Source organism: Trachinotus anak, unplaced genomic scaffold, assembly GCF_046630095.1.
Source record: "Trachinotus anak isolate AG129_WGS33_773 ecotype Australia unplaced genomic scaffold, CSIRO_AGI_Tana_v1 ptg000012l, whole genome shotgun sequence".
In the NCBI taxonomy this organism is placed as follows: domain Eukaryota; kingdom Metazoa; phylum Chordata; class Actinopteri; order Carangiformes; family Carangidae; genus Trachinotus; species Trachinotus anak.
Window position 1 is genome coordinate 12,265,643 of NW_027273863.1, and position 23,358 is coordinate 12,289,000.

Here is a 23,358-nt window from a genome sequence, read left to right on the forward strand (position 1 = left end):
AAGGAGTGGATTAATCATTGTGTTTATCCACACTAATGTAAACTGCAACAGTTAGCATAGCTAGCTAACTAGTTTACCATCTACAGTAGTAACTCAGCTTTACTAATAAAGCCAAAGGGCACACCAATAACAAACTACATTACTTTGTGGTATTACAGCTTATGTTAAAAAAAGATGAGAATTTAAACTCTCACTGTGTAGTATTTCCTCACTGTGTGGAAGCCTATCAGAGTTTAGTGTAACTTTAGCAGGTCTGTCCTGCTCTATGCTGGACATGGGGATGTTTACACACCAGCAAACCCTGCCAACATTACCCAAGATAGTGTGAAGTTGGGCAAACACATTTGTTGATCCTCCTCCTAAAAGCATTTTCTCTTGTAAGGTTAAAAGTGAAAGAAGAGTATTGAAAATACAAAAAAGTGTGCAAGTAAGCCTAAGAGGGCAATGTTGGAAAAAAGCAACAGAGCTTGTGTTTTTCTTCATCATACTCATACTACAATGATGTCTACCTCTGAGAAATGCTCTGGAAATTTGCCTCTCAGTGTATATTTAAGAGACCTTTTACAAGATTCTTGTTTTAAAATGAGTCAGCACGAGCATGAGTCACTCATTAAACAGTCAGCAAGAGACAGCATTTTCGACCAACTTATGGTGTCAGTCGTTCGCTTAATTGGCTGCCTAACTACGGCTGATGAAACGTGCCAGCAACAGTTGTCACTTCAGCGGGCAAAAATCAACGGACTCCAACCAGAAATAAAAAGCCTGGACAGCTTCTCAATAGACCTTGTGGTGAGACTGTTTTGTTAACATCAAAGTTAAAGTTAAACAAACTACCCATGTTACACCAGCAAGAAAATCATGGAAAGGAAGACGATCCATCTGAAAAATCACACACCTTTTTTTTCCCCCAAGTCTTAAAAATAGGCAGTAATTAGATCTCAGTGGAGAATTAAAAATAAATGATTTCTACTTTATTAATGTGGTCCCCCCCCCCGCCTCCAGTCACCAGCCTTCCTGCCTGTCTGCATGCCTGGTTCTCTCTCCCCTCTCTGGTCTATATTTAAGCAGCAGAGAGCACAGGACCCAAGACTCATCTCATGTTTCCTCAAGAAATAACACGCAGGGTGAGCTATTACTTGTATGTGCATGTGTATGTGCCCTCAAGCAGCGTCAGTGTGCTTGACAGGTGTGTCAAACACTGCATATCTCCATTAGCAGCTTTTGTCTGGAATCTAAAGCAGACGCGGGACAGATGCAGACAACCACAACATAAGGGGACACGCTGACTGACATATCAATGGACTTAAACACGGACTTTACATGCAGGCTGGTGCTGCTGTTATGTGCTCTGTCTAGACATGCCAGTTAGTCGTTAACAGTGACACGCTCACACTGCACTACAGATTCAGAGACTGTGGAATCTTTCTGATACGTAGGCAGACTGGACACTAGCATGTAAATTTGGCTTACGACTGATAAAAGTTTCTATTATGGACTGCAACAGAGGATGATCGTAGCATAGACAGATAGTAGCACAGACAGAGAGAAGATGATCCATGATGAGTCAGTTTTATTATGGCAACAAATCATTCCATAACAATCACAATTAAACTGACTGTATAAATGATACAACGATATAAACATTAAAAACAAATATAAAACAATTCCCATGGTAGGATAAAGTGAAACAACAATTTATTGACCAACCATTCACTGGCCATTTTGAATCTGGGGGACCCTGTCACTAACAGGAACACTCTATGTGTAAGGAAACTTAAAGCAAGACGTTTATTCAGCTTTGGCTTTGCCCTGTGCTTTAAGCTGAATGTTCCAATTTACTATTGCTGCAACTGTTGTAACAATAAGAGATATGTATATGAAATATGTAAATATTTCACACTGTTAGGTGACTTTTTAGAGCTGTACAAATAGTTTCCAACGTTTTTTAATTGATGAGTTTGTTTTGTTGAATTTAAAAAAATTATTTGGCAGTATTTTGTCCTGTTCCCATCTGGTTTACAGCACCTTTTTGTCTATGAAATATCAGTATATAAATGTGTATTGTAAATGGTCTGTACATGTAAATAAATACCATACATTTCTTTTGATCAGTCAATACTTTTTCTTAAACATCCTGTTTAATTTAAGCATCCATGCGGTGAAATAGCTTTATTTCTTGGCGGTCCAGACATATACTAGGTTTTGACCCAGTCTTGCTTTAATGATGCTAAATAATATGTTTGGTAAAAACATTTCATCTAGTTTTCTTAAAAAATTCTGAATTGAACTTAAGGAAAATTCTTCTTGATGTATATTGCTATCTTGGTAGAAAATTAAATCTAACATCATAGAAGTTGGTGTGTAAAACAATGTCCATATGAATGTCTTTGCCCAGACTACAATTAAAAAATACTCAGTAGTTCGTTCTTACAAAATCACACAACAACAGTAGCCTAAAAAAAACTTTAAAATTTGGGTTAACAGAGGAAGTTTCTGTCATATTTGTTTGAGTTTCTGAAGGCTTGGGCACAGTGTATTCCTAAGATTGCTTCAGATAATCCAGTCATTTTACAAGTTAATATTAGACAGGAAGTCTCCCTTATCATCATTTTGTGTTGTGGCAGTCCTGGCAGGTTGGGATTTGGTGTCCTCAAGCAGCTTTTGCTCCAGTAGCTTTTTCTCCAGAGCTGCATCTTCTGGACTAAGCTGCTCTCCTTTGGTCATCACATACACAAAATATTCAAAGCCTTCTCCATAACTGTACTGTTTGATTGACCAGTTGTACTCGGTGCGAGCGTAGAGGCGTTTCCTGAAGAAGGGCTGGGCGAAGGTAACAGAGACAAACCGTCCTCCAGGCTTCAAGCAGCGGCTGATCTGGGAGGAGAAAAAGGAGAGGAGGAGAATTAGGCGACATTCCCGCCATAGTACATTACCATCAAGACCCACACCATTATAATTCCCACCTCCACTATTATTACCAGCAATCTCCTCTGCCACATAAGCAGCCATTTGTTGAATTATTTGAGACTGACAGGATAATTTATATGTTAGGGGTTTTAAGGGAAGCAAGGTTTTCTACAACCTGAGTATTAATCTTGTAGCTTTGGACATTGACTCTGTTGGCTTTAATAAGTTTGTACTGAGTTAATTACTGAGATCTAGGACTCTGGTGAAATTACAAAAAATGGTCCAAGGAGGTGACAAGTAAACACTAGGGTTAATCAAACTTATTCAGAAGAGAAGAATACATCTAAGCTGGGGGTTTAAAACCTGTATAACTGACTGAGAGCTCTTTTTTTTTTCTTGCCTCATTTTTGCTGCATTTGAGATATCAGCAATTACTTCGTAGAGTACAATGTTATCTTAACCAATAGAATTGAGGGCAAGAGCAATGACAAGAAAACCCAAGTTGTAATAAACTGCATTTTTTGTTAAGGAAAAGAAATGGCTGTGGGAGAAGCACTCTTCTGAATCAAATCCAAATCTGAGTCACAAAACAACTCTGTGACTTCTTGTTGCTTGTTAAATATCTTAAGGTTGAATTCCACCTATGTCATGGACACTTCTCTTCATCTGTCAAATACCAAACTCCCTTAAATCAGCCTCTGTCCAAACAGGCACACGGATCGCTGTAAGCCAGAGCAAGCACTGAGCTTTTCAGTGCACAGTGGTGGCTGCTTAGCCATGCGGTCTGATAACACAGTGTGACAGCACGAAAACTGTGAGGGTCCCTCCATATGAATAATTGTTGTCCTGGGTCCATCACCCTTCCAGTGTGCTGATACTTCGTGTGAGGTACACGTGTGCACTGGGACACAGTAAGCTTCACGAGAGCTCAGGCAAACCAGAGTACACACACGCACACAGCCACACACACACACAGAGAATATGAACACTGACACAAACACAAGCATGCAGAGACACATTTAGCCACACTTTGGCAGGGACTTTCTCCAGAGACAGAAGTGCGTGTGGGAGTGAAGGGGCAGAATCTGCAGAACACTGACTGGTGAGCAAAAAACTTTTTATGTTTGATATAACAAACATGTGAGCGAGGTTGACTTCTCCTGATACATTGTTTGCGAAAGACTACAGGCCTACAGCAGATTTAGATGTTGAATCATGTGACTTGGACTTGAGTCAGACTTAAGTCACGAATCTGGAGACAAAATCTGCACTTGACTAAATCAAAAAAGACTTGCCTCTGACTTTTATACCTATGGCTTGTGAGTGGCTTCACTTGGACTTCAGCCTTTTGAGTTGGAATGACTTCCCCAAACCCAAAGATTAGAAATAATGGTATTAAAAAAAAAGGGCACCAAATTAACTAATTTTCCTGACAATCGATGGACTTCAGTCTCTCAGCAGCCAGTCACCTTGCCTCCGGCAGAAGATAATACCTTGGAGACCATTGAGATAAAATGACAGCACCACAGTCAACCCACAAAAACAGATGGCAACATGCAAAACATTGAGCTCAACAGTTAAAGATGTAGGTGTGAAAACCTTTTAACATTTGAGGCTTCACAAAGAACAGTTGAAGTTAGGCGAGGAAGCTGAGGCTAATGATGTTCTCCTACAGCTATGGCTTAAACTAACATTAGCTACAAGGTAGCATTTAGTAGTTACCTTTGAAAATATGGAGTAAATGAGCCCTTGACACAGTCACAGTGGTAACAAAATCATTGCATCTGAGGTTTAGTAGCTTACATGTTGTCTTTTAAAATGAGCAGTTTCTAACATTAGCTATCTGTCGTTGGTGGCCAGCTGTGGAGTTTGCCTGATGTTGCTGCCGCACAGTGACACGATGTTTAAGACTCAGTTCAAGATGTGGGACTTGACTTGGGACTTCTCTTCACAGCCAAAGCTTAAGAGTTACTTTTGACTCGAAATATGACTTCAGTGGACTATCAAGGTCAAAAATGAGCAAACTCTATGCACTGATGAAGACCATGAGCTCGGGTTGAAAGCTCTGCATCTTCTGTTCCAAGGGTTCAGTGAACCAAATATAAAGATGTAAAAAGTGCTCTAGAAACATGCATCACTGACCAAATTAAAAGTTATTTCCTTCATATTTGTTATAAGCTTAACTAATTAATGAAGCCCCGTGTCATGTATATACAATACATAGATGTATAGTGAGAAGCTACTGCACGGTCTCTGTGTTTGGCTCCATGGCTGGGCTTTGACGGCAGAGTCCCTCTGGATCCGAGCTCACGTGTGACTATCATGAAAAGCTGGCATGGTAATGTCATGTAGGCAACCAGGATGGAGTAGTTGTGGTCTGTACAGTAAGCTGTACAGTAAGCTGTGGCAGACCCCACCCCCCCAACTCTGTCCTGGGGTCTTTGGAGAGAAGAGTCCCTCAGAGACCAGCACGTGTATTCTGCTCCTCTCACATGATTTCTCTCCACCAGCGAGCAGCCCGAGCATGAATTATTCACTCTCCACTGTGACATGGAGGAAAAGCAAGACAAAGGGTGGTGCAGTCATTGGATATGGTATAAAATGAGTAATATAATGCACAGAAATGGGAGAGAGCAGGGTAGAATGATTTAGATTAGAGAGAACCTGACAAAGACGTGTCAGAGAGGCAAAAGTATTTAGAGCTGAAGTTATGATAGTCATAAATAATGGACTGGATTACTTTTTTTTTAAAAACCTTGCTTTTGTAATTGTTCCTCAACCAAATAATATCTACTGTATGTACTGAATTAACAGATTGACTCCTTAATCTGCCCGTCTCTGGACGTAGATGGTGAGGTTTCACATTTAATGAGCAGAAATACTGCACCTCTTCAGGAAAAACGCTGCTTGTACATGACTTTGTGATGAATGCAGAAATACTTTAGAAATCTATGATTTTAAAGGAACAATCCACAAGACAGCTAACAAGCATATTTCCCAACCTGCTGGAGACTTTGTGTCCAGTACACAGATACCTCCAGGGATGTTTTTAGACTGCTTAGATCAAATGCTCAAAGTGGAAGTAAACTTCTAGTCTAGTTTACATGTTGTTCGTGGACAGTGAGACTTATCAGCTTTTTGTCAAGGGTTAAAACATTGTGGGAAAAGCAGACAACTGCACTGTGCTAAATTAGACTTTTGAAATGCTGCAAGCAGTCAATTTTCTGAGATGTTGCTGGTCAAGGAAGAGCTTCAGTGTATAAGCTAATTGCCAGTTGAGCCACGCTGCCACCTTTTCAGTTTCAAGTGATACAAATAAAAGATAAAACATGTATAAGACAGTATTGGAGTCAATGAAAGGTGTATTGTTTTTTCTTTTTAGAGCGCTAAGCTAACAAATGCATGTGTTGAGGTAGCCTAAAAGGGCTCTCTCTTTCTTGGTATTGATCTTCCTCTCTGTCTCTAGGTAAGTTAAAGGTCACTAGTGGGCCTTACAAACATAAAAACGAGCTGTCCAATTCACACAACATCAGCAGCGTGTACTGTTGTCCAACAGGTCATGTTGCTGGCCTCCTGACAACTGTTTGACTGATATTTACTTTCCTTTTAGTCATGGTTTAGAATAAACCAAAATATTTGGGTCGTGTATATTTGACTATGTTTATCTGCTATTTGGTGGCTTGCAGACAGACTACGGTTCCCTGGAGCTTTGTTGCTGACAACAGCCAAGAGTTGTAGAACCAAAACATTTAGCTAAAAGAGGCTAAAAGCTCTGTGGAACTGTAGAAATGGTTGGTAATACTGCAGGTTTAAAAATAACACACCAATTGAGAAAAAGGTGAGCATATCTTTTCCTTTAAAAAAGACATGATGACAGTTTCCTCAGAAGACCAGAACTCTTGTCAGATTACTGGAACTAAAAAGAAGTCACAGTGCAGTGCAGGTGGAGCCCTCCAGACGCTTCATTGAGTGAGTAAACAGGAGGGTGAGTCCTGATTTCACCCCTTCAGCCATTATTCATGACATTAAGATGTATGGGTTCTCTCGCTGTACCTGGGCAGTGTAACTCCAGACCCTTATGTCACAGGTGACTGGAGGACTGACGTCACTGCAACCCAAGACAAGACTGAACTATAGCGAACAAGTCAGCTATAACCATGGCTGCTTGACAGCTAGGATGGCAGTTGGAGGACAGCTTGAACAATAAATTACATCATGTTTTAGGCCATTTTACAAAAAATGACACATAGTCACACATCACATTACGCTGTCCATCTTTATGTGTTCGGAGGATACATTGCTGATCCAGAGTCTTACACTCAGCATTGGGCATCTATACATACATGGGAAATCCTTCTGAAGAGGAGGATGGTGTATTGAGTGTGGTGAGTCACATTTATACACATTCTGTATGTATACCAGCACGCGCACTATGACAACAGCTCTGGCACTATGTAAATCATCCACCCGCACATCACAGTGGCGGTATTATTATGATAAAGGATCAGCTGTGGCAGGTCTGTTCAGATGTGATGTTGTGTTTTGAGTGCTACAGATACACTAGTGTTTCAATCACCGTCATTTTTCAGGACAAGCAGATAAGCTTTAATGTACCCAAATTCAGAGTCTCTCACCTGAATCAACAGGTGGATGAGGGCTACACTCAACCATAATAGTCAGTATTCAATCTATCCACCTCACACACACACACACACACACACACACACACCTGTAAGCTGATCCAAAGTGGGCCAGAGGGTTTCTCCAAGAGAACAGAGGAAACCACTCTGTTAGTGCCCATCTTCACACACTCACTCTCTACTGAAACAATTCCACAACACACACACACACACGCACAAACACACACGCACACGCACGCACGCACGCACGCACGCACGCACGCACGCACGCACAGAGCATCATGGCCTCTCCTGAATTATTCAGTGTGGTGGTGGAGGCTTGTGTCTAAGTGACCCGACCTGTCTTGAGTGTGCTTCTACAAAAACGTAAAGTGAGATCAGGAGTTCAGATCCCCATGAGGAATCCCAGGTAATCCCACTGGCATTTTAGTATAGTAATATCAATCAGGATCACACTAATGGGGAAATCTTAATATTATCAGTTACAGATTAGTGTCATTTGAGCTTGAAAGCATTCAGAGGTTTATTCAATACATAAATACACAAGAGCTTGAACCTGAACAGTGACCTGAACATGACCTGAACATCCCTGTAACACACACTAAACATCTTAGCCACGCTGGTGACATGGCTGTAGGGATTGCCATTAAATTTTGTTCATTCATGGTTATCAGAGGATGAATCCTACCGACTCTGTTGATCCCCTGACTTTTCCTCTAGCGCCATCATCAGGCCAAAATTCAGATTTAAATACAGCAACTGAGGCAGTCAACTTTTTAGTGAATTATCAGAACATTATTTAGGATTTTTGTGATCACCACATTAAGAATTAGTTGTGTAGACATGACCCAAACAGTCTTTGTACTGGGAGAAACAGATGAACTTGTCTAAACCTTTGAAATATTAACTTTGTATATGTCAGTCCAAGTCCCTGCCTGACCTTTCCGCATTAGTCAGAGAGGAGATAAGCTGTCGTTCCAAGAAGAATGACATTTCATCTACTCTGTAGCCTCTCTTTCTCCAGGTGTGCATCCTCAGTTTCTCCTATTCACCGCTTTGTATGCCTGTCCTCACTGGACCGCAATATTACAACTCATCCCCTCTTATCTCCATTCTCTCGTCTCTGAGCTCAGGTTTGCCTAAAGATACTGTACATGAGATAACTGATTGTCTACAGTGGTCAGACGGGGACAGGGTAGCGAGTTGTCACATCTTACTTCTGTTATTTCACTTGGCACGACGTTCGGGTTACGCAATCTGGGTTCATCTGAGACTGAAAAGGTATGTCTGTAGTTCCTGAGGCAGCAAGAGGGCACGCTGTCGTCCTTTTTAACAACCTGTCAGATGATTTGCGATAGCTGATCACATCAATTCATCATCTTGAAATATTTGAACGTAAAGAACAAACAAACAAATAGATCTGTAAATAAAGAATAAAAACTGTAGACAAAACATGAGTTGTGAGGCTGCTGTTGTGAATTCAGTTGTCCTGATGTTATGTAAATTTTCTGTCATAGAAATTTTTTTACAGCCAAAAAGTGCTGAGGACTTTTACGTGAATGTCATAAGATAGCACAAAAAGTTTTGGATTCTCTGCTCTCTCCATTTCTCCTCTGACGCTTCGTCTTAATATAAGTGAACCTGAGGTGGATGGGTCAGAGTTAAATACTACATAGCCTGTAGGACATACTCATTGTACTCCATATGGACACAAGGCTGAAATATGAAATATAGAATTTACAATTCAGGAGGACACAACAAAATAAGTTTAGTCGGCCTGTTGTGGAATAGATTATGATTTAAATATGTGGTGTGTTGCTGTACAGCACAAGAATGAGAACACTAATGGTTTAACCACACTGCCATGATCAAAGGGTGTGATGGATACATGTTGTATCCACCCTTGGCTGCCTGAACTAGCTCACAGCTTCATATGTTGAGGCAAGTGAGGAATCTCTGAGTGCATTTTTTCCCCAATGCCTCAATTTCTTTTCTTATGGCCATATCACAATAAGTCTTTCAGCTCGGTATTGTAGATGTGTAGTAATAGGTTGGAGGGTTTGCACTGACATCATACTGATGCAACACACCTGAAAGATGCCAGGACAGCAACAGACCTCCACTGTTAACATAAAGAGAAGAGCAGACTGCCCAAAGTCAGCAGCCTTACAAGAAGATGTTGCATGGCTGATACACAATAGAGTCCTTTGGCAACATGTAAGTCAAACCTGTTCCTCTCAGGCCAGGAGATTTAAAAAAAAACATACTCACGAGGCACAGACAGACCCATCTTCACATCTAATTTGCAACATGCAGGGCCACGTTTTTATTTTTAGAAATTTTTTCCATTTACTCAAATTTGGTTTTATAGAATTTTTGAGCTCTAAATCCAGTAATTTTGTTTCCAACCTTTATTTTAATCAGCTACAAAAAAGTTACACACAGCTGTCAAAGCTGTAGCAGATTCATATTTGCAACTTGAAGAAACAGAAAAGAAACCTTTTGCAATGATCTAATGCCAAAGTGCCATACTGATGTCACTTGAGTCAAAGTGAACTGGAGCTGAAGCAAAAGGCAACCTCTGGGGCTGAAGAGCGAAGCCAACATGGAAGTGCTTAAAAAGTGCAGTTCCTCAGCTGGCTCCAAAAGTGAGTTAATCTCCACAGACTCCCATGTTTAAACTTAACAGCAGAAAAAAAACATGTTTACAGCCAGTTTTGGTCTCTTTAGCTAATATCTTTCTTAATGACAACTATATGTTAAGTTAGGGTATGTACCAAAGTCTCAGCTCCACACGCGCCCCAACTCTTTGCCCATTTTCAATTACCCTGGAGTTAGGCAGAGTCAGGCACTGCCAAGATGGCAACGGCAGACCAGTCCACTTTGAACTTCAAAACTGCCCCTCCATAAATCTATGGGTGACGTCACGGAGGTTACGTCCATCTTTATCTACTGTCTATGGGCTGAAGACTACAAATTTGAAAAAATTGGGGGTGTGGAGTTACTAGACCTCTGTAACCCACTCCTCATGTCTGCTTGAGGCCAGAGGCTCAAGGTTATGGTAGTCGCTACTAGAATAACACAACTGTTGGCAGGTTGAGTTGCATTGTGGGTAATGTAAACACCAGATTTTGACAGTGAAGAAGAATGTGTGGAATAAAAAATAACCCTAACCACGTTATAGGAGAGTAATGCCAATACTGTTTTATTTGTCCTTTAAAAACTTGTGGAACTCAAAAGATGTTGGCTTGCCTAGTAGAACAGTCTTCGTTTGTCTGTTCCAACTTGATGATGGAGGAAGATTAGTGTGGGGCAAGCAGAGATGGAGGTGGCTCTTCGTGTGTGTGTGTGTGTGTGTGTGTGTGTGCACCCACCTCACTCTGTGGGTGAGGCAGAGCTGATCAGTGGGCAGAGACAACAACAGAGTGCTATCTCTGGACAGCAGACCTGTACGGACCACAAGCTACTGTCTCCTTAAGAGATACTGTACACCCACAAACACACACACAAAATAGGGCACACACATGCACTCTCACACATTTGTGCACACAAACACACACGCATGGGTTGATACGTCTGTGCACAAAAGAACGCACAGCTGATATGGGGCAGAGAGAAAAAGCAGGTAGGAGGTACACTTTTTATTTAGGTCATATTTTCATATCATATTTTATAAATTCCCTCCCATCTTCTCTGAGGTTGTTTACTGGTCTCGTGTAGCTCTGCAGACCCCCTCACTGCAGCTTCCCCCCTCCCTGAAGGAATGTGCATTTGAAATCAGCCGCCCCTCTTTTCCATTTCACCTCACCCGTAGCCTGCAGCCAGGCATGTGGATAGCAAAAACGTGTAAATATCTTGAGGAAACGAAGAAACGAAGAGGGAGTGGGTGAGAGGAGCACGGAGAAAAGGAGGAGAGGAGAGAGAATAAAGATGGGAGGGAGGGAGGTGTGAGAGAATGAGGTCTCAACGCTGGTCTCCTAACAAAGCAGATCTACTCTTCTGCTCCTCCCTCCAGGGGTGCAACAGCCTGCTTTGTTTCCTTCATCCCTCCATCCCTGTTTTATCCCTCTTTTTCTCTTCTTCTTTCTCCAAGCTCCTGCCTTGAAGAGCCAAATGTGCAAATGCTATAAGGCACCATCTGCCCTGGAGAGGCTTGATTTTGTGCATTTGCAAGTACAAATCTGCACAAAGTGTCTCATCCTGAGGAGAAAAATTCATTCCAACAAATATGGGAAAGGGCAGCCTACGCACAAGAACAAAACAAAACGACAACCATGCATAAATCTGATCACGCATATTGATTTATACAGACCCATATCCCCACTGGACAACTTACAGTACTTGGCACAGTGACGGATAACAGGGAAAACGTGAGAGTGGTGGATTCTCCCTACCCTCCCTCTCTCTGCCTCCTCCATTCTGCCCACCCATCTTTCCTCCCCCGAATTTCCTCTCCTCACCCGGCTCACACCCCATCTCCTCCGCCCACCCACTGCACGGATAAATTATACATCAGAGACCTTCTCTCCTTTTCTCTTCTCTCCCTTCACATCTATCCACCCTTGCCTTGCCGGGAAAAAAAGTGGCTTGTTTGTGTTTGAGTTAACATATAGATCATGATGATGTGTGCAACGCATTTGATAAGAGCGGACACTGACTCAAAATGGTGATTTCTAGGCTCAACACCTTCCCCTGATATAAAACTGAGTGCAGGTGTGGAGGCTCGGGCGACCATAGGAAGATAACAACATCCTGCCTTTCAAGTAGGCGCGTCCCTCCCTCTCACTCACGCAGGCACACACACACACACACACACACGTTGCCATGGAGACAAAAGTTTAGTGCTGGTCATGGTAATGTATGTAGGTCAGAACATTACACCTCTCAAAAACAAAAACACCAGGCAGCAGAACAGTGAAATTGGCAACGTTCATTAGATGAGGAGAATGCCAGAAAGTTCCGATAACGAGCAGCGCTGATATGAGAAAACAGCTCAAATAACACAAAAAGTACACTGAATGTTTGCAGTGGAAACACACATCAACCTTTCACTGGGATGTGAGGCTTTGTCAGACTGCCGACAAGCACGGTTTGGTGTCAGAAAGGTCTTTTTTTCTAGCACCTAATTAGTAGGTTGACTTTAGGTGAATGCAGGAGTTCAACAAAGACAAAGACAAAGGAATTACTATTTTTTTGACAACAAATGTGGCTCTGAACTGGGTCACTGCTGATGCATTTACAAAGCGCTTCTTCAACATGAAGAAAACTAAAAGCTTTGGTCTGGTCATTCCCCTTGAAACGAGGGAAACTCTTGACTTCAGGCTAATTTTCAACAGTGTGCTCGTGGCAGCGAGATGTAACGTTAGTGTGTGTGTTGTGTGTCCACACGAGTGCATGGACCCCTGTCTAACCGATAACACAGCATCTTTGCATTCAGCCGCCACATTCTCCCCTCATGGCAATCTGGCACGCTAAGCTAAAATTAAAACCTCCCTTTCTTCCCCTTTCATCAAAAATAACCGTCTCTGGCTTTTATCTCTCCTTTCTTCTTTATCTCTCGCTCTCGCTGCCTCCTCACCCTTTCTGCCTCCCCCTTTCCATTGGGGACCGGAGAGAGGTTTGCTTTAATTACTGAACTACTTTTCACACCGGCGGAGAAAGACAGAGACGCACTTCTGACACCCACACCCGCCCACTGTCATGCTCCCAGCATCCCTGCACTGCTTTTCATGCCTGTACTCCACAGTGTGTGTGTGTGTGTGTGTGTGTGTGTGAGTGTGCGTGCATTAACATTTGCTTATGTTTAATTTTGTAAAAGTCTTTTTAGCAGGCACAGATACAAAGCAGCATACTCACTGCGGTCAAATATGCTAAGCTAATTAAGCAATGTTTGCTATTCTTGGTGCAATGTGATGAAAAAATCATGCAGACTTTATAAAAAAAAAAAACAACAACTTTGTATTGTATGGGAAGGCACAGAGTCAGCAAATCAGTAATTAATAAACTCATCTGCCATTCAGAGCAGTACGGGAAAAAAAAAAAAAAATCATAAAACTCAGAGGAATATGAGCCACAGAGAAACTAGAGCAAAACGTGAGCGGCTGGTACAGTGACATGTTTGGCTTAGAAGCAGGAGGGAGTGTGTTCCCTTTTCTTTTGGCTGGCTCCCTTTCTCTCCCTCTGTGCTTCTGTTTTCTCAGTCTCTAAATCTGACGCTACCCTTTAAAGCCCAAGACACTTATTACACTTATCAAGCCCTCGCTCGCACTTATATGTAATTATCCATTAAGTTCTTGCGGGTAGACTTGCATCAGCAGTGGCTGGGTAATTAGTTTATTGTAGCCATACTCTATTTAGGAACACTTGCAACTTCCATCTTACACAGCACCTAATGCTTCACGACTTTATACGATTAGTTTACTATCAGTTTTTAGCTATAAACTGCCACTGTGTATTTTACGGCTTGGACAGAAATGAAAAAGTGCATCTGTCAACACTGCCAAAACAGAAACAGCTACTTCAATAAAGTCTTACAAGTGAAAGTGCCTTTCTCTCCTTTTTAATGGAGAGCCAGGGATAAAGGGAGTTTGGCAGCAGCTGGAGAAAGAGGGAGATGCAGCACGGGAAGCAGAGGAGGGAGGGAGGCAGAAAAGGAAGTAAAATGGGCCAGTGTGTCTGGCTGCTGAAGGGGTGTCCCGCGGGATGGGGAAGGGGGACAGGACAGCCCGGTGGAGGTTCCAGCAGCACACTAACACAGTCCAGTCCATTCACTAGGCCAGTAGTACGGGGAAGCCACTACAAATGTTACATGTCACAATATTGGCACTGGTGTCGCTGCCATACTTTGATGGCGATTGAAAGGAGGTTATTTAGGGGTGTTGTTCAGAAATGTCCGACCCTCATCGTAGGATATATTTCAGGGGCACCCAGCGTCTCTGTTAAGGTTGTCACATCATATTTGATTATTATTTGTCCGTTCCACCACTCTTTAAAATGCAACTACCTTTGAACCTTAGCGAGAACAGAACATAATAGTCTGGATATAAAATTATAAATTTTACTGCTATACTGAGGCAAAAAGCAGGCAGGACAGGAAAATAGCAAAGCCAGGGTTGTAAGTATAAACTGCCTAGCGTGGCTAACACCTAACAGCAGCCTTCGCCAAGTTGAAAGTGATTTCTCATGAGCTACTTACCTAACACTTTACTCTCATTACCTGCCATTATTGTCCTTGGACTCACTGCAAACAGATATAGAAGCAGAGGAGTATGAGATATATTTCCTGGGTGAGAGATGAATTCCAACCCCTCTCTCAAACTGGCGAGCCCTGAAATTTCACATGTCTAAGTTTAGTCTGGCTGAGCTCTATATGAAGGGGAATGAGGTGGAGGTAAATTTGTGACTGGCAGCGAATATGTCTCACCTCATTCCTCATAGAAATGAATGGGGAGTAAAATCCGGTGTGACTGCAGTCACAGCGTGATTTAGGACAGGCTACAGAATTAATCAGAATGAATTATGTGTTAGTTTGAATTTGTTCAAACAAGTTGCAGCAGCCATGAGTGTTGTGTTTGACCAATCAGAGATGGTCATCACTGCAAACTCTGTTCCTATGGTTCCAGAGCCATTCAAAAGTACTACCCACGGAGCAGGGACTTTCTGGCACCAGGAACTAGGCAGAGGTTCCTGTAACCGGTTCCTGTAATGGTTCCTGTGCCACTGGAAAAGTTCTTGTGGTGAAAATGGGCTATTTGATTAACAATCCCTGAGAGTTGCATTAAAATGATGTGTTCCAGATTTCCAACTCTACCAGCCACTTCAAAGTTGCTTGGTAAAAAAGAAAAAAAAAAAATGCATTAGCCATCATTCCTGGCTCGGCACTCAGGGTCAGGAGGCCAGAATGACTTCCCCCACAGGTCTCAACCCACTAGAGACCTTCTGGTGACTCAACCTACAACAAAGCAGAAGTGGGTCTCCTTTGCTTTTCCTCACTGGCTTGGCTAATCCAAAAAGAATCTAGAGGCTTTTGATCCAGTCTGGCATTATGGAAAAACCCATTTACTCATAAGGGCAGCAGCTAAATTGTCTTTACCTTTCTCAGTTTCGGTCTGAGAGAGGTGGGGGGAGAGGGGGGGCATCTTCACTCCGTAGATGGTGCTTGTCAGAAAAACAGCAACAGGACACAGACGGCATTTACTCTGTCCTTCACTGGCTCACATACAGCACTGGTTTCTTTTTAGGCTCCACAGAGTACAACAATGAAGCGTTCCTATGAAAAAATACTGTCGAGGGGAGGTTCTCTTGTGTCAGTTTGTCTGCTGTATGCAAGTTGTGCCGGATAACATAACAGTAACACTAATTTACTGCCATTTTCACCGAGTGACTGTAGAGAGAAGTAGAGGTAGAAAACTCTTCTGTACAGCACAGAGCTGCTACAGATGCAGGCAGGCCAGTTTCCATAACAACCTGAAAAAAGATTTCATATTTCTATATATATTTAAAAAACATATAAAAAAAACAACAACTTTAGCTAATTTATTCTTGAAGTTTGTACGCACTAAAACAAGCCTGTTCATCTCTTGCTGCTACTGATATACAATAACTCATAATATACAACACAGCTGCAGCCTAAGTTGATCTTTCCGAAAACACAACTTGACACTGATTTGTGTGACTAGAAACTATGTTTCTATACACCTAAACTGCAACAGCAAATAAATAGCAGGCAGGGTTGACCTCACAACCGCTGTAATTGAACTTAATTGCCTTCACATCAGTCCTGTTTAAGAGAAAGAGCCTGTCGACAGTTCCTCCATTCATAAGTAATGTTACATCAGCTGTTTGGGTGCCAGTGTACCAGTGAATCATGGTCTACTGCCCGACTACAGACCATTATGTTATTTGCTGGAGACAGAAACATATTAATCCCCAATAAGGATCAAATCTGCTTTTATTTTATGAATATAAATGAAAAATTAGGACCAAGGGGACTTACACACACGTCATGACTTTTACTTTCGATCAGAATTAGCTGTCTGAGCAAGTGGTGTCATTTGAGTAATGTCTTGGGGCTCATGTCCTGAATGTTTTGAGCTCCAAATATTGTTAACTGTTGTGTGTCAAGGCCGGGAGGTTTGTGTGATGACGTCAGGAGGCAGGGCGAGACAACCAGTGTCAAAAGCTGAGTGCTTTTCATTGGTGTAAATGCAGTCATGGAGCAACAGGATAGTGATAAGAAAGTGATCACAACATTTTGTGAACTAATCTTGTTGAAATGTTATTCAGTGCTTGTTGTAATGCTCGGTACCTACAGCTACTTGGCATGTGTTAATGGTGCTTCCAAGGACGACTTTCTAGCAACAGCAACTTTTTTTCAGAAATTGACATTTGCAGGAATTGCATTTGCAACAAAAACTATTGTCTGTATTCTAACAGATCAAAACAGAAAAACCCATAAACAGCCTTTATTACTTAGATATGACATAATAAGATTTAACAGTCATGTGGGATTTTCCATTATTGTTGCATGCTAATGCAGCTGTAATTGAAAACTGATTAAAAAAGTCTTTGCTGAGTCAAAATGACACTGAAACTCAGGCCAGCTTTAATGCAGATTTGATGCTGGTAAAGGCACAAGTCAAAGAGCTCACTTCAAGAGTCTATGGATTGATTTTAATGATGCATACAGGAATGGAACTCAAAACCCCAACAAATTCCAGTAGCTGTAATGAAAAGTATACATGGTCAAATGAGCTAAGACACCCACAGTTACAGGTGTAGCATGGTCCATTAAAAAGTTTATCTCTCAGTCGAGGAAAAGTGTGTATTCAACAGTTAAAATTCATTGACGTGAGAGAACATGTTTCTGACTCTGCTCCGCGGTCTAGGATAAAGATAAGGTGTCATTAAAACCTAAAACTTCTCCATATCCAGGTAAACAACAATTATCTCTCAGCTCTGTCTGGATCTGTAATAAGACAGCACTGCTCTGCTTTTCCTGCTGTAATGTCAAACTTCTAAAGCTATAGTTATTCTATATCTAGCAGCTCCGAGACTCATTAAGTGCTAGATCATAAAATTGTTCTTTAACTACGCCTCTACCGTCTCATTATCCAGTAAGAACAGCAGACGAGTGTTGAGCCTTCACAGTCAGGCAGTCATAGCTGCAGACCCAGGGGAACAAGTGATGGGTTTGAACCCAGTGTAGTGTGACTGTACTGTGTGTGAGGGAGGAGAGGAGCAACTGCATTCACATTAAAGCAGTGACGACTACAGAGAGAGAGAGAGAGAGAGAGAGGGAGAGAGAGAGAGAGAGAGAGAGAGAGAGAGAGAGAGAGAGAGAGAGATGGAAAATGGTGGTTGTGAACCATAAAGTAAAGAGGAAGGAAGATTTAACAGAACAGGTGTAGCAGGCAATCCTCCCTTTGTCTCTCCAAACAGCCTGACATTCAAGTGGTAATGCTCATTTACTTGTGTGTGTGTGTGTGTGTGTTTAGGGTGTGTGTGAACATGTATTGTGTTTGTGTGTATAATCTCTGTGGATATATGTGTCGGGGAAACTGTGTCCTTTTTAGTATAGAGTTGGTTGACACCATAGCACCTCTGCACACACACGTTTTCACTTGTTGCCAGATTAGATGTCTTTTCAGGACAGTGTGGGTGTGTACAGACAGTGATTGACTGGCATCTCCTCCACTCTCCTGGTGCACCTACTGGTACCCTCAACCTGTGTTTCCCAAAATATATGGTTCTATCTGCCTCAATATCAGGTCAAAACACTGACTCAGGGCACTCCCATGGGGAACACACAACTGATTTCACACTGACTTAAAGGCTATAGAAATGCTGAACACTTACAATGGCCAACGTGACCATATAATAAATTAAACAATTAAAAGCTTCTCCCTGTCAACAATGCTGTTGTAGCAAGATGTATTGTACCTGGCATCCAGCCAGTGAGAGGGTCTGTGAGCAGAGCCAGCCCCGAGGCGAACAACATTTACTGGAGGGCGGGGCTGGCTCCGAAAGAGAGTTGGCTTCATTGTGACACCTCATACTGATGGTTGTGCTGGCAGCGCCAAACTATGTCTGGACAACTGCTGTTCCACCGCACCTTGCCGGTGTCATTGAAGACGCCGGGGACTGATTAATATCATGCCAAGAAGAGTAGATGGATGTACATTGCTGGTGGAGCACTGAGCAGGACGGGGTGGGAAGCCCACACTGACTCATTGACTGACTCACTACTGGGCTGCTGCAGCTCACAGGTGTTTTCCTACTTCCACCTGGTTGGGCTGGACTCCCACAGTGAGTAGAGTAGCAGTCACTGTAGGAGTTGATGTTGAAGTGACTGGAGTGGGACTGAGTCACCGCCGACGAGGCTTTAATCCAAACTTAACAGCCAGAGGAATTCCCCGACTGTTGTGCTGCCGCATCAGGAGTTAACAGCGCGAAAAAAAAAAAAAAAAGAACAAATAATGACTTCAACACAAAACTCGCAATGTCGACACAAACACTGACACTTAAGTTAACAGACATAAGCGTTAACTGACAGCGAGCCACGTCCTCACGCGTGTAAACAAACAAACCGCCCTGTGCAGAGAAATAGGCAGCTGGTCTGTTGAGTTAGCAACTCCTCCTCATATAGAGAGATGATATGTCATTTTGTCAAGGTTCAGGCTTCCCTATTCTCCACAATGGAGGTCGTGAGAGCAGAGTTAGCATGATGTATAATCAGACTGAACACGATTGTGAGAATAACACCCAAGTTGGTGAAAATACAGGAATTTCCCTTCAAGGTTGTTTTGTATTTACGCGTGTGTGTATGAAGGGTGTCAAAATAAGCATCAATCATGAAAAGCTTTTGGTCTTTAATCTTGCAAATCCTTCAGTAAAACTAAATAAACAGTAAAAGCCTGAGGCAATCATCATCACCTATTCATACAGTAACACAGTGACACGTGATTTATGCCCTTCATTTGGAAAGCAAAAACAAGAAACTGCTGATCCTAAATTTACTGCTGACTGACTGCTTATTCTGACCAGCGTCCAAGTGCAGTTATTCCACCTTCAAATCTGAATGAAGATTAAAAGAGAACTTAAGTCATAGGTCTGACTCAAGTTCATTTGGGGGTATGTTGATACTCATTGTGATGAACCCCCCCCCCCCCCCATGCTAATGTCGCATATCATTATGGGACGTAATGCTAAAATCCAGGAAATAGCTTATCAGTATATGGGAATCTATGCTGCTCAGTATTGCACTGTTGCAGGCTAATTGTTCACTGAAATGTCAGCATCAAGAATGTGTTTACAGTATGCTGATTAGAGTTTCATTCAAATGAATGGAAACCAATGGCTGTCTGGGAGGTAGGGAGTGCAAAAAATACAGCCAGTTTCTTTAGGATATGTTTAATTTTAAACCAGCTGGTGTGAGTAGCATGTAGTCAAATATGCCTTTAGCATAGTTAACTACATATTTTCACAGCTGCATGTTAGCCTGATTTCTATGGACAGTAATGACAAACAACATCAAGAGTGCTTTTCCCAGAGCTAATCCCAAAGGGGACTAAACAAATCCCTTTGCATCTTGCCACCGGCATCAAAGCTGGAAAGAGTAACACTGCAAATCAAAGCCTGAAATGGAAAAAAAAAAAAACAAAAAACACAACAGCCAAAAAGCTTAGTGCCTAAAAATGCCTCGAAAATAAAATCCACCTCATTCCCTTTTACTGTTTCTGGCCCATCCAGTGAATAAACCTCAGTAAACAATCAAATGCTCACTGCCGTGAGCCGCTTTGTCCAACCTTAAAATGTCACATCCAATTCAACAGACGCTCAATAGTGTCCTGACTCGCGCTAAGTACTGGTGAACTGTTGCTATTATTTAGGAGCTATTTTGGTGGCAGCAGTCGATCCTGCAGGCACAATATGCAGTTTGCAGACTGCTGCAGCAGCGTCTAATCACGTGCCCCAAACCAGGTCAGCTACAGCATTAGAGAGTGGGATGAAGCTCGCCCACTTAGGTCCCCTCACATCCTCCATCCTTTAATTTAAAGTATCTGCTTTAACTGGGAAAAACAAGATGAAACTTTTTATGCTATACAAGCTTTACTGATATGTTGTATGCATTCTCTTTGTGCATTTCTAATATGGTCATAATAAGGTTTTAGAGGAATATGCAGCTGACTCATTTGTGCACACTGGTTTGTATAATTTTGCATCTCAATACAGTTCCAGAAAAATCACATTTTGGTAGTAGCAGCAACTGATACCAGCTCAGCAGCAGGCATAACACGGTCGCTCCATCACTGTCACACCTTCTGTTTGTTTGTGTTCTGCTTATCTGTCACTCTTTTTTCAGTCTGTCTGTCTCTCTCTCCACCTCTCTCCGTCTGATCGAGCACTTGGATTCAAGAGGCTGCGATTGTTCTGTGAAAATTCAACGTGCCCCCTGGCTGTTGTTTTTCATAATTAAGTACGGGAGCAACAATCTGGCTGCAAACAAAACCCACAACAGACAGGGACGCTTACACTGCCAGGCTGTTCCAAAAATATTTCTCATTTTCATATCCATACTGTACACGGGCCACAGCAAACTGACCACACAGCGGTCCTAAAAGGTTTCAAGCAAGTGGAGGCACCTTGTAGCATTATAACTATTCTGAACATGTAAGACAGCAAAACATACCCCCCTCACCGTCCCTTCCCCTACACGTGAGTAGCTTTGTCTTCTGAGCACTCTGCTGTTATCTCTTTCTTCCCGTCTATTTCTAAATTTGAAGCGACATAAAAGCCGAGTCCATTTTTTTTTTTTTGCCGTTTCTGTATAATTGCATCATTGGCAAGTGGTACAGTTATTTCAAGCCTCTGGATATCCCTCAGTACACAACGCAGAGGCTCAAAGTTTCATATGATGGGAGGGGGCGGTGGGGGTGATATCACCCATTATACATAGACACATTCATATCATGCAAGTGGGTCAAAGAAATTCAGAGATTTGCGTTTTATTCTTTAAATGTTATTTTGGAAATAACACTGTTTAGGAGTTTTAAAGCTAATTGTGACATGATCAGCAGAATAATTCCTCACTTATTTAGGTTGAATGAATTATTCAGCCAAGCCCTTTAGATATACGCAGGCTGATAAGTTTTAGGTGTTTAAAATAACAGAAATACTTTGTTTACATACATTTGCAGGCAATATATCAATGTACTATACAGGTTGTAATTTACAGTTAAGAATAGTGTCTCTCTGTTGGTTTAAGATGCATGTTTTAAAGGTAAACTCAGTTTCAGTTCGACTTCAGTAAACAGAAAAAAAAAAAAAAAAAAAAAAAAAAGCAACTTTCCCTCACCAAACACCTCTCATCTGGTGATAGCAGGATGGGATGCACTGCACTGTCACCTAGTTTCCATGGTAACCTGTTGCTATGGAAACAGGCCCTGGAACAGACTCAGGAGTCGGGTAGTGGAGATTTTGTAGCTGGAGAGGCAGAGGGAGGTGAGGAGAGAAGCCAAAAAAAAAAAAAAACATGGGGAGAGGAAAGAGAAAACATGAAGAAATGGAGAGAAAGTAAAGTGAAAAGGCTCATATTTGGTCCAAGCGTAGACCTCATGTACTAACCCAGCATTAACACAACTCGCCAGTAACCAGAAGTGCACAGTTCTCTCTAAGCTACATTTTCCGTCCAGGAAGGGCTCGTTCATCACTGTGGGACTTTTTGGGATTCAAGTGTGTGATAATGAACATGACGCCACGTTGCAGAAAAGCAGGGAGCAGCCTTATTGACATTCATATCACTCGTCGGATGGCCATGTACAGCAAACATTACATAACCACAGTGATGACTGGAACTACAGCCAAACACAGTTTCACCCTCTAGCTGTGTGTTCCACTCTTCCTGTATTTGTGAGGACCAATTTGAGTTTTAGATGTCAGGAACGAGGACATTTTTTTCCACCTCTCCTTAGTTGTTTATGAAGATATAAGAGTGTTGATGTGAGAACTAAAATCAGTTTAGGTATAGGTTAATCCACTGTATTATGTACACTGGTGGTTTAGGGATTAAAAATGAGGGTCTGCAGAAGAAAAGGTCAAGCAATTGTGAGTATGTTTTGATGTGTGAATTGAGTGTCAGGCAACTGTTAGAGGTTTTGTAAATCACCTTTTTCAAGAGAACAGTCAATGGTAGTTTAACTTACACACTCAATCTCAAATAATATCTGTGAGAGAGGAATGTGGCAAACAGCTTAATTTGTTTGTTACTGAGAAAATAACAAGGAGGCAGTGCTGGCTGCCGGCAGGCAAATCCAAGCCTAACACACTCATTTGCAGATGTCCACATAAAATAGGCCGTTTCCCAGAAATTACAGACCGTCAGGCCGTTGGACTACATTTGATTTCCCATAACATCTCCTCCACACACACACACCACCCCCTCCTCATCTCCATCTAGCGCTCTAATCTTTCTCTGGCTGAAGTTGGACTGCAGCCTGCTGGGTTAGTCTATTTAACTGCTGTCATATAGAGAGCCTTGGAGCATGTTGTGTACTACAGTCAGTGAGAGACAATATGGGCAGCAACTGGCAGGGTGCACCATAGGACAGATGGATGGATGCATACACACATGCACACACATTCAGACGCACACTCACTCTCTTCTTATTCACTCAATCGCTCTGACAAACTGCACCAGAGAGTTCAGCTCAGTCAGACCTTCTACATTATGGCTGCTACACAAATACAAGAAGTCTGTGCAATATAAACAAAGCTGATAGCAAAGATGTTGCTACTTAAGAATTGTAATACG

At 42.0% G+C, this 23,358-nt stretch overlaps 1 protein-coding gene across 2 annotated transcripts in view; it reads right to left on the bottom strand.

Annotated features, from left to right (window-relative positions):
- Window positions 1-1,550: 1,550 nt before the first annotated feature.
- ece2a (endothelin converting enzyme 2a) overlaps window positions 1,551-23,358 on the bottom strand; it is a 73,745-nt gene continuing 51,937 nt past the window's right edge. For both annotated transcript variants that reach the window (XM_071491922.1, XM_071491923.1), the window contains exon 4: window positions 1,551-2,874. In XM_071491922.1, the coding sequence (XP_071348023.1) occupies window positions 2,569-2,874 (306 nt within the window). In that variant the 3' untranslated portion in view covers window positions 1,551-2,568. The remainder of the gene's footprint in view (window positions 2,875-23,358) is intronic.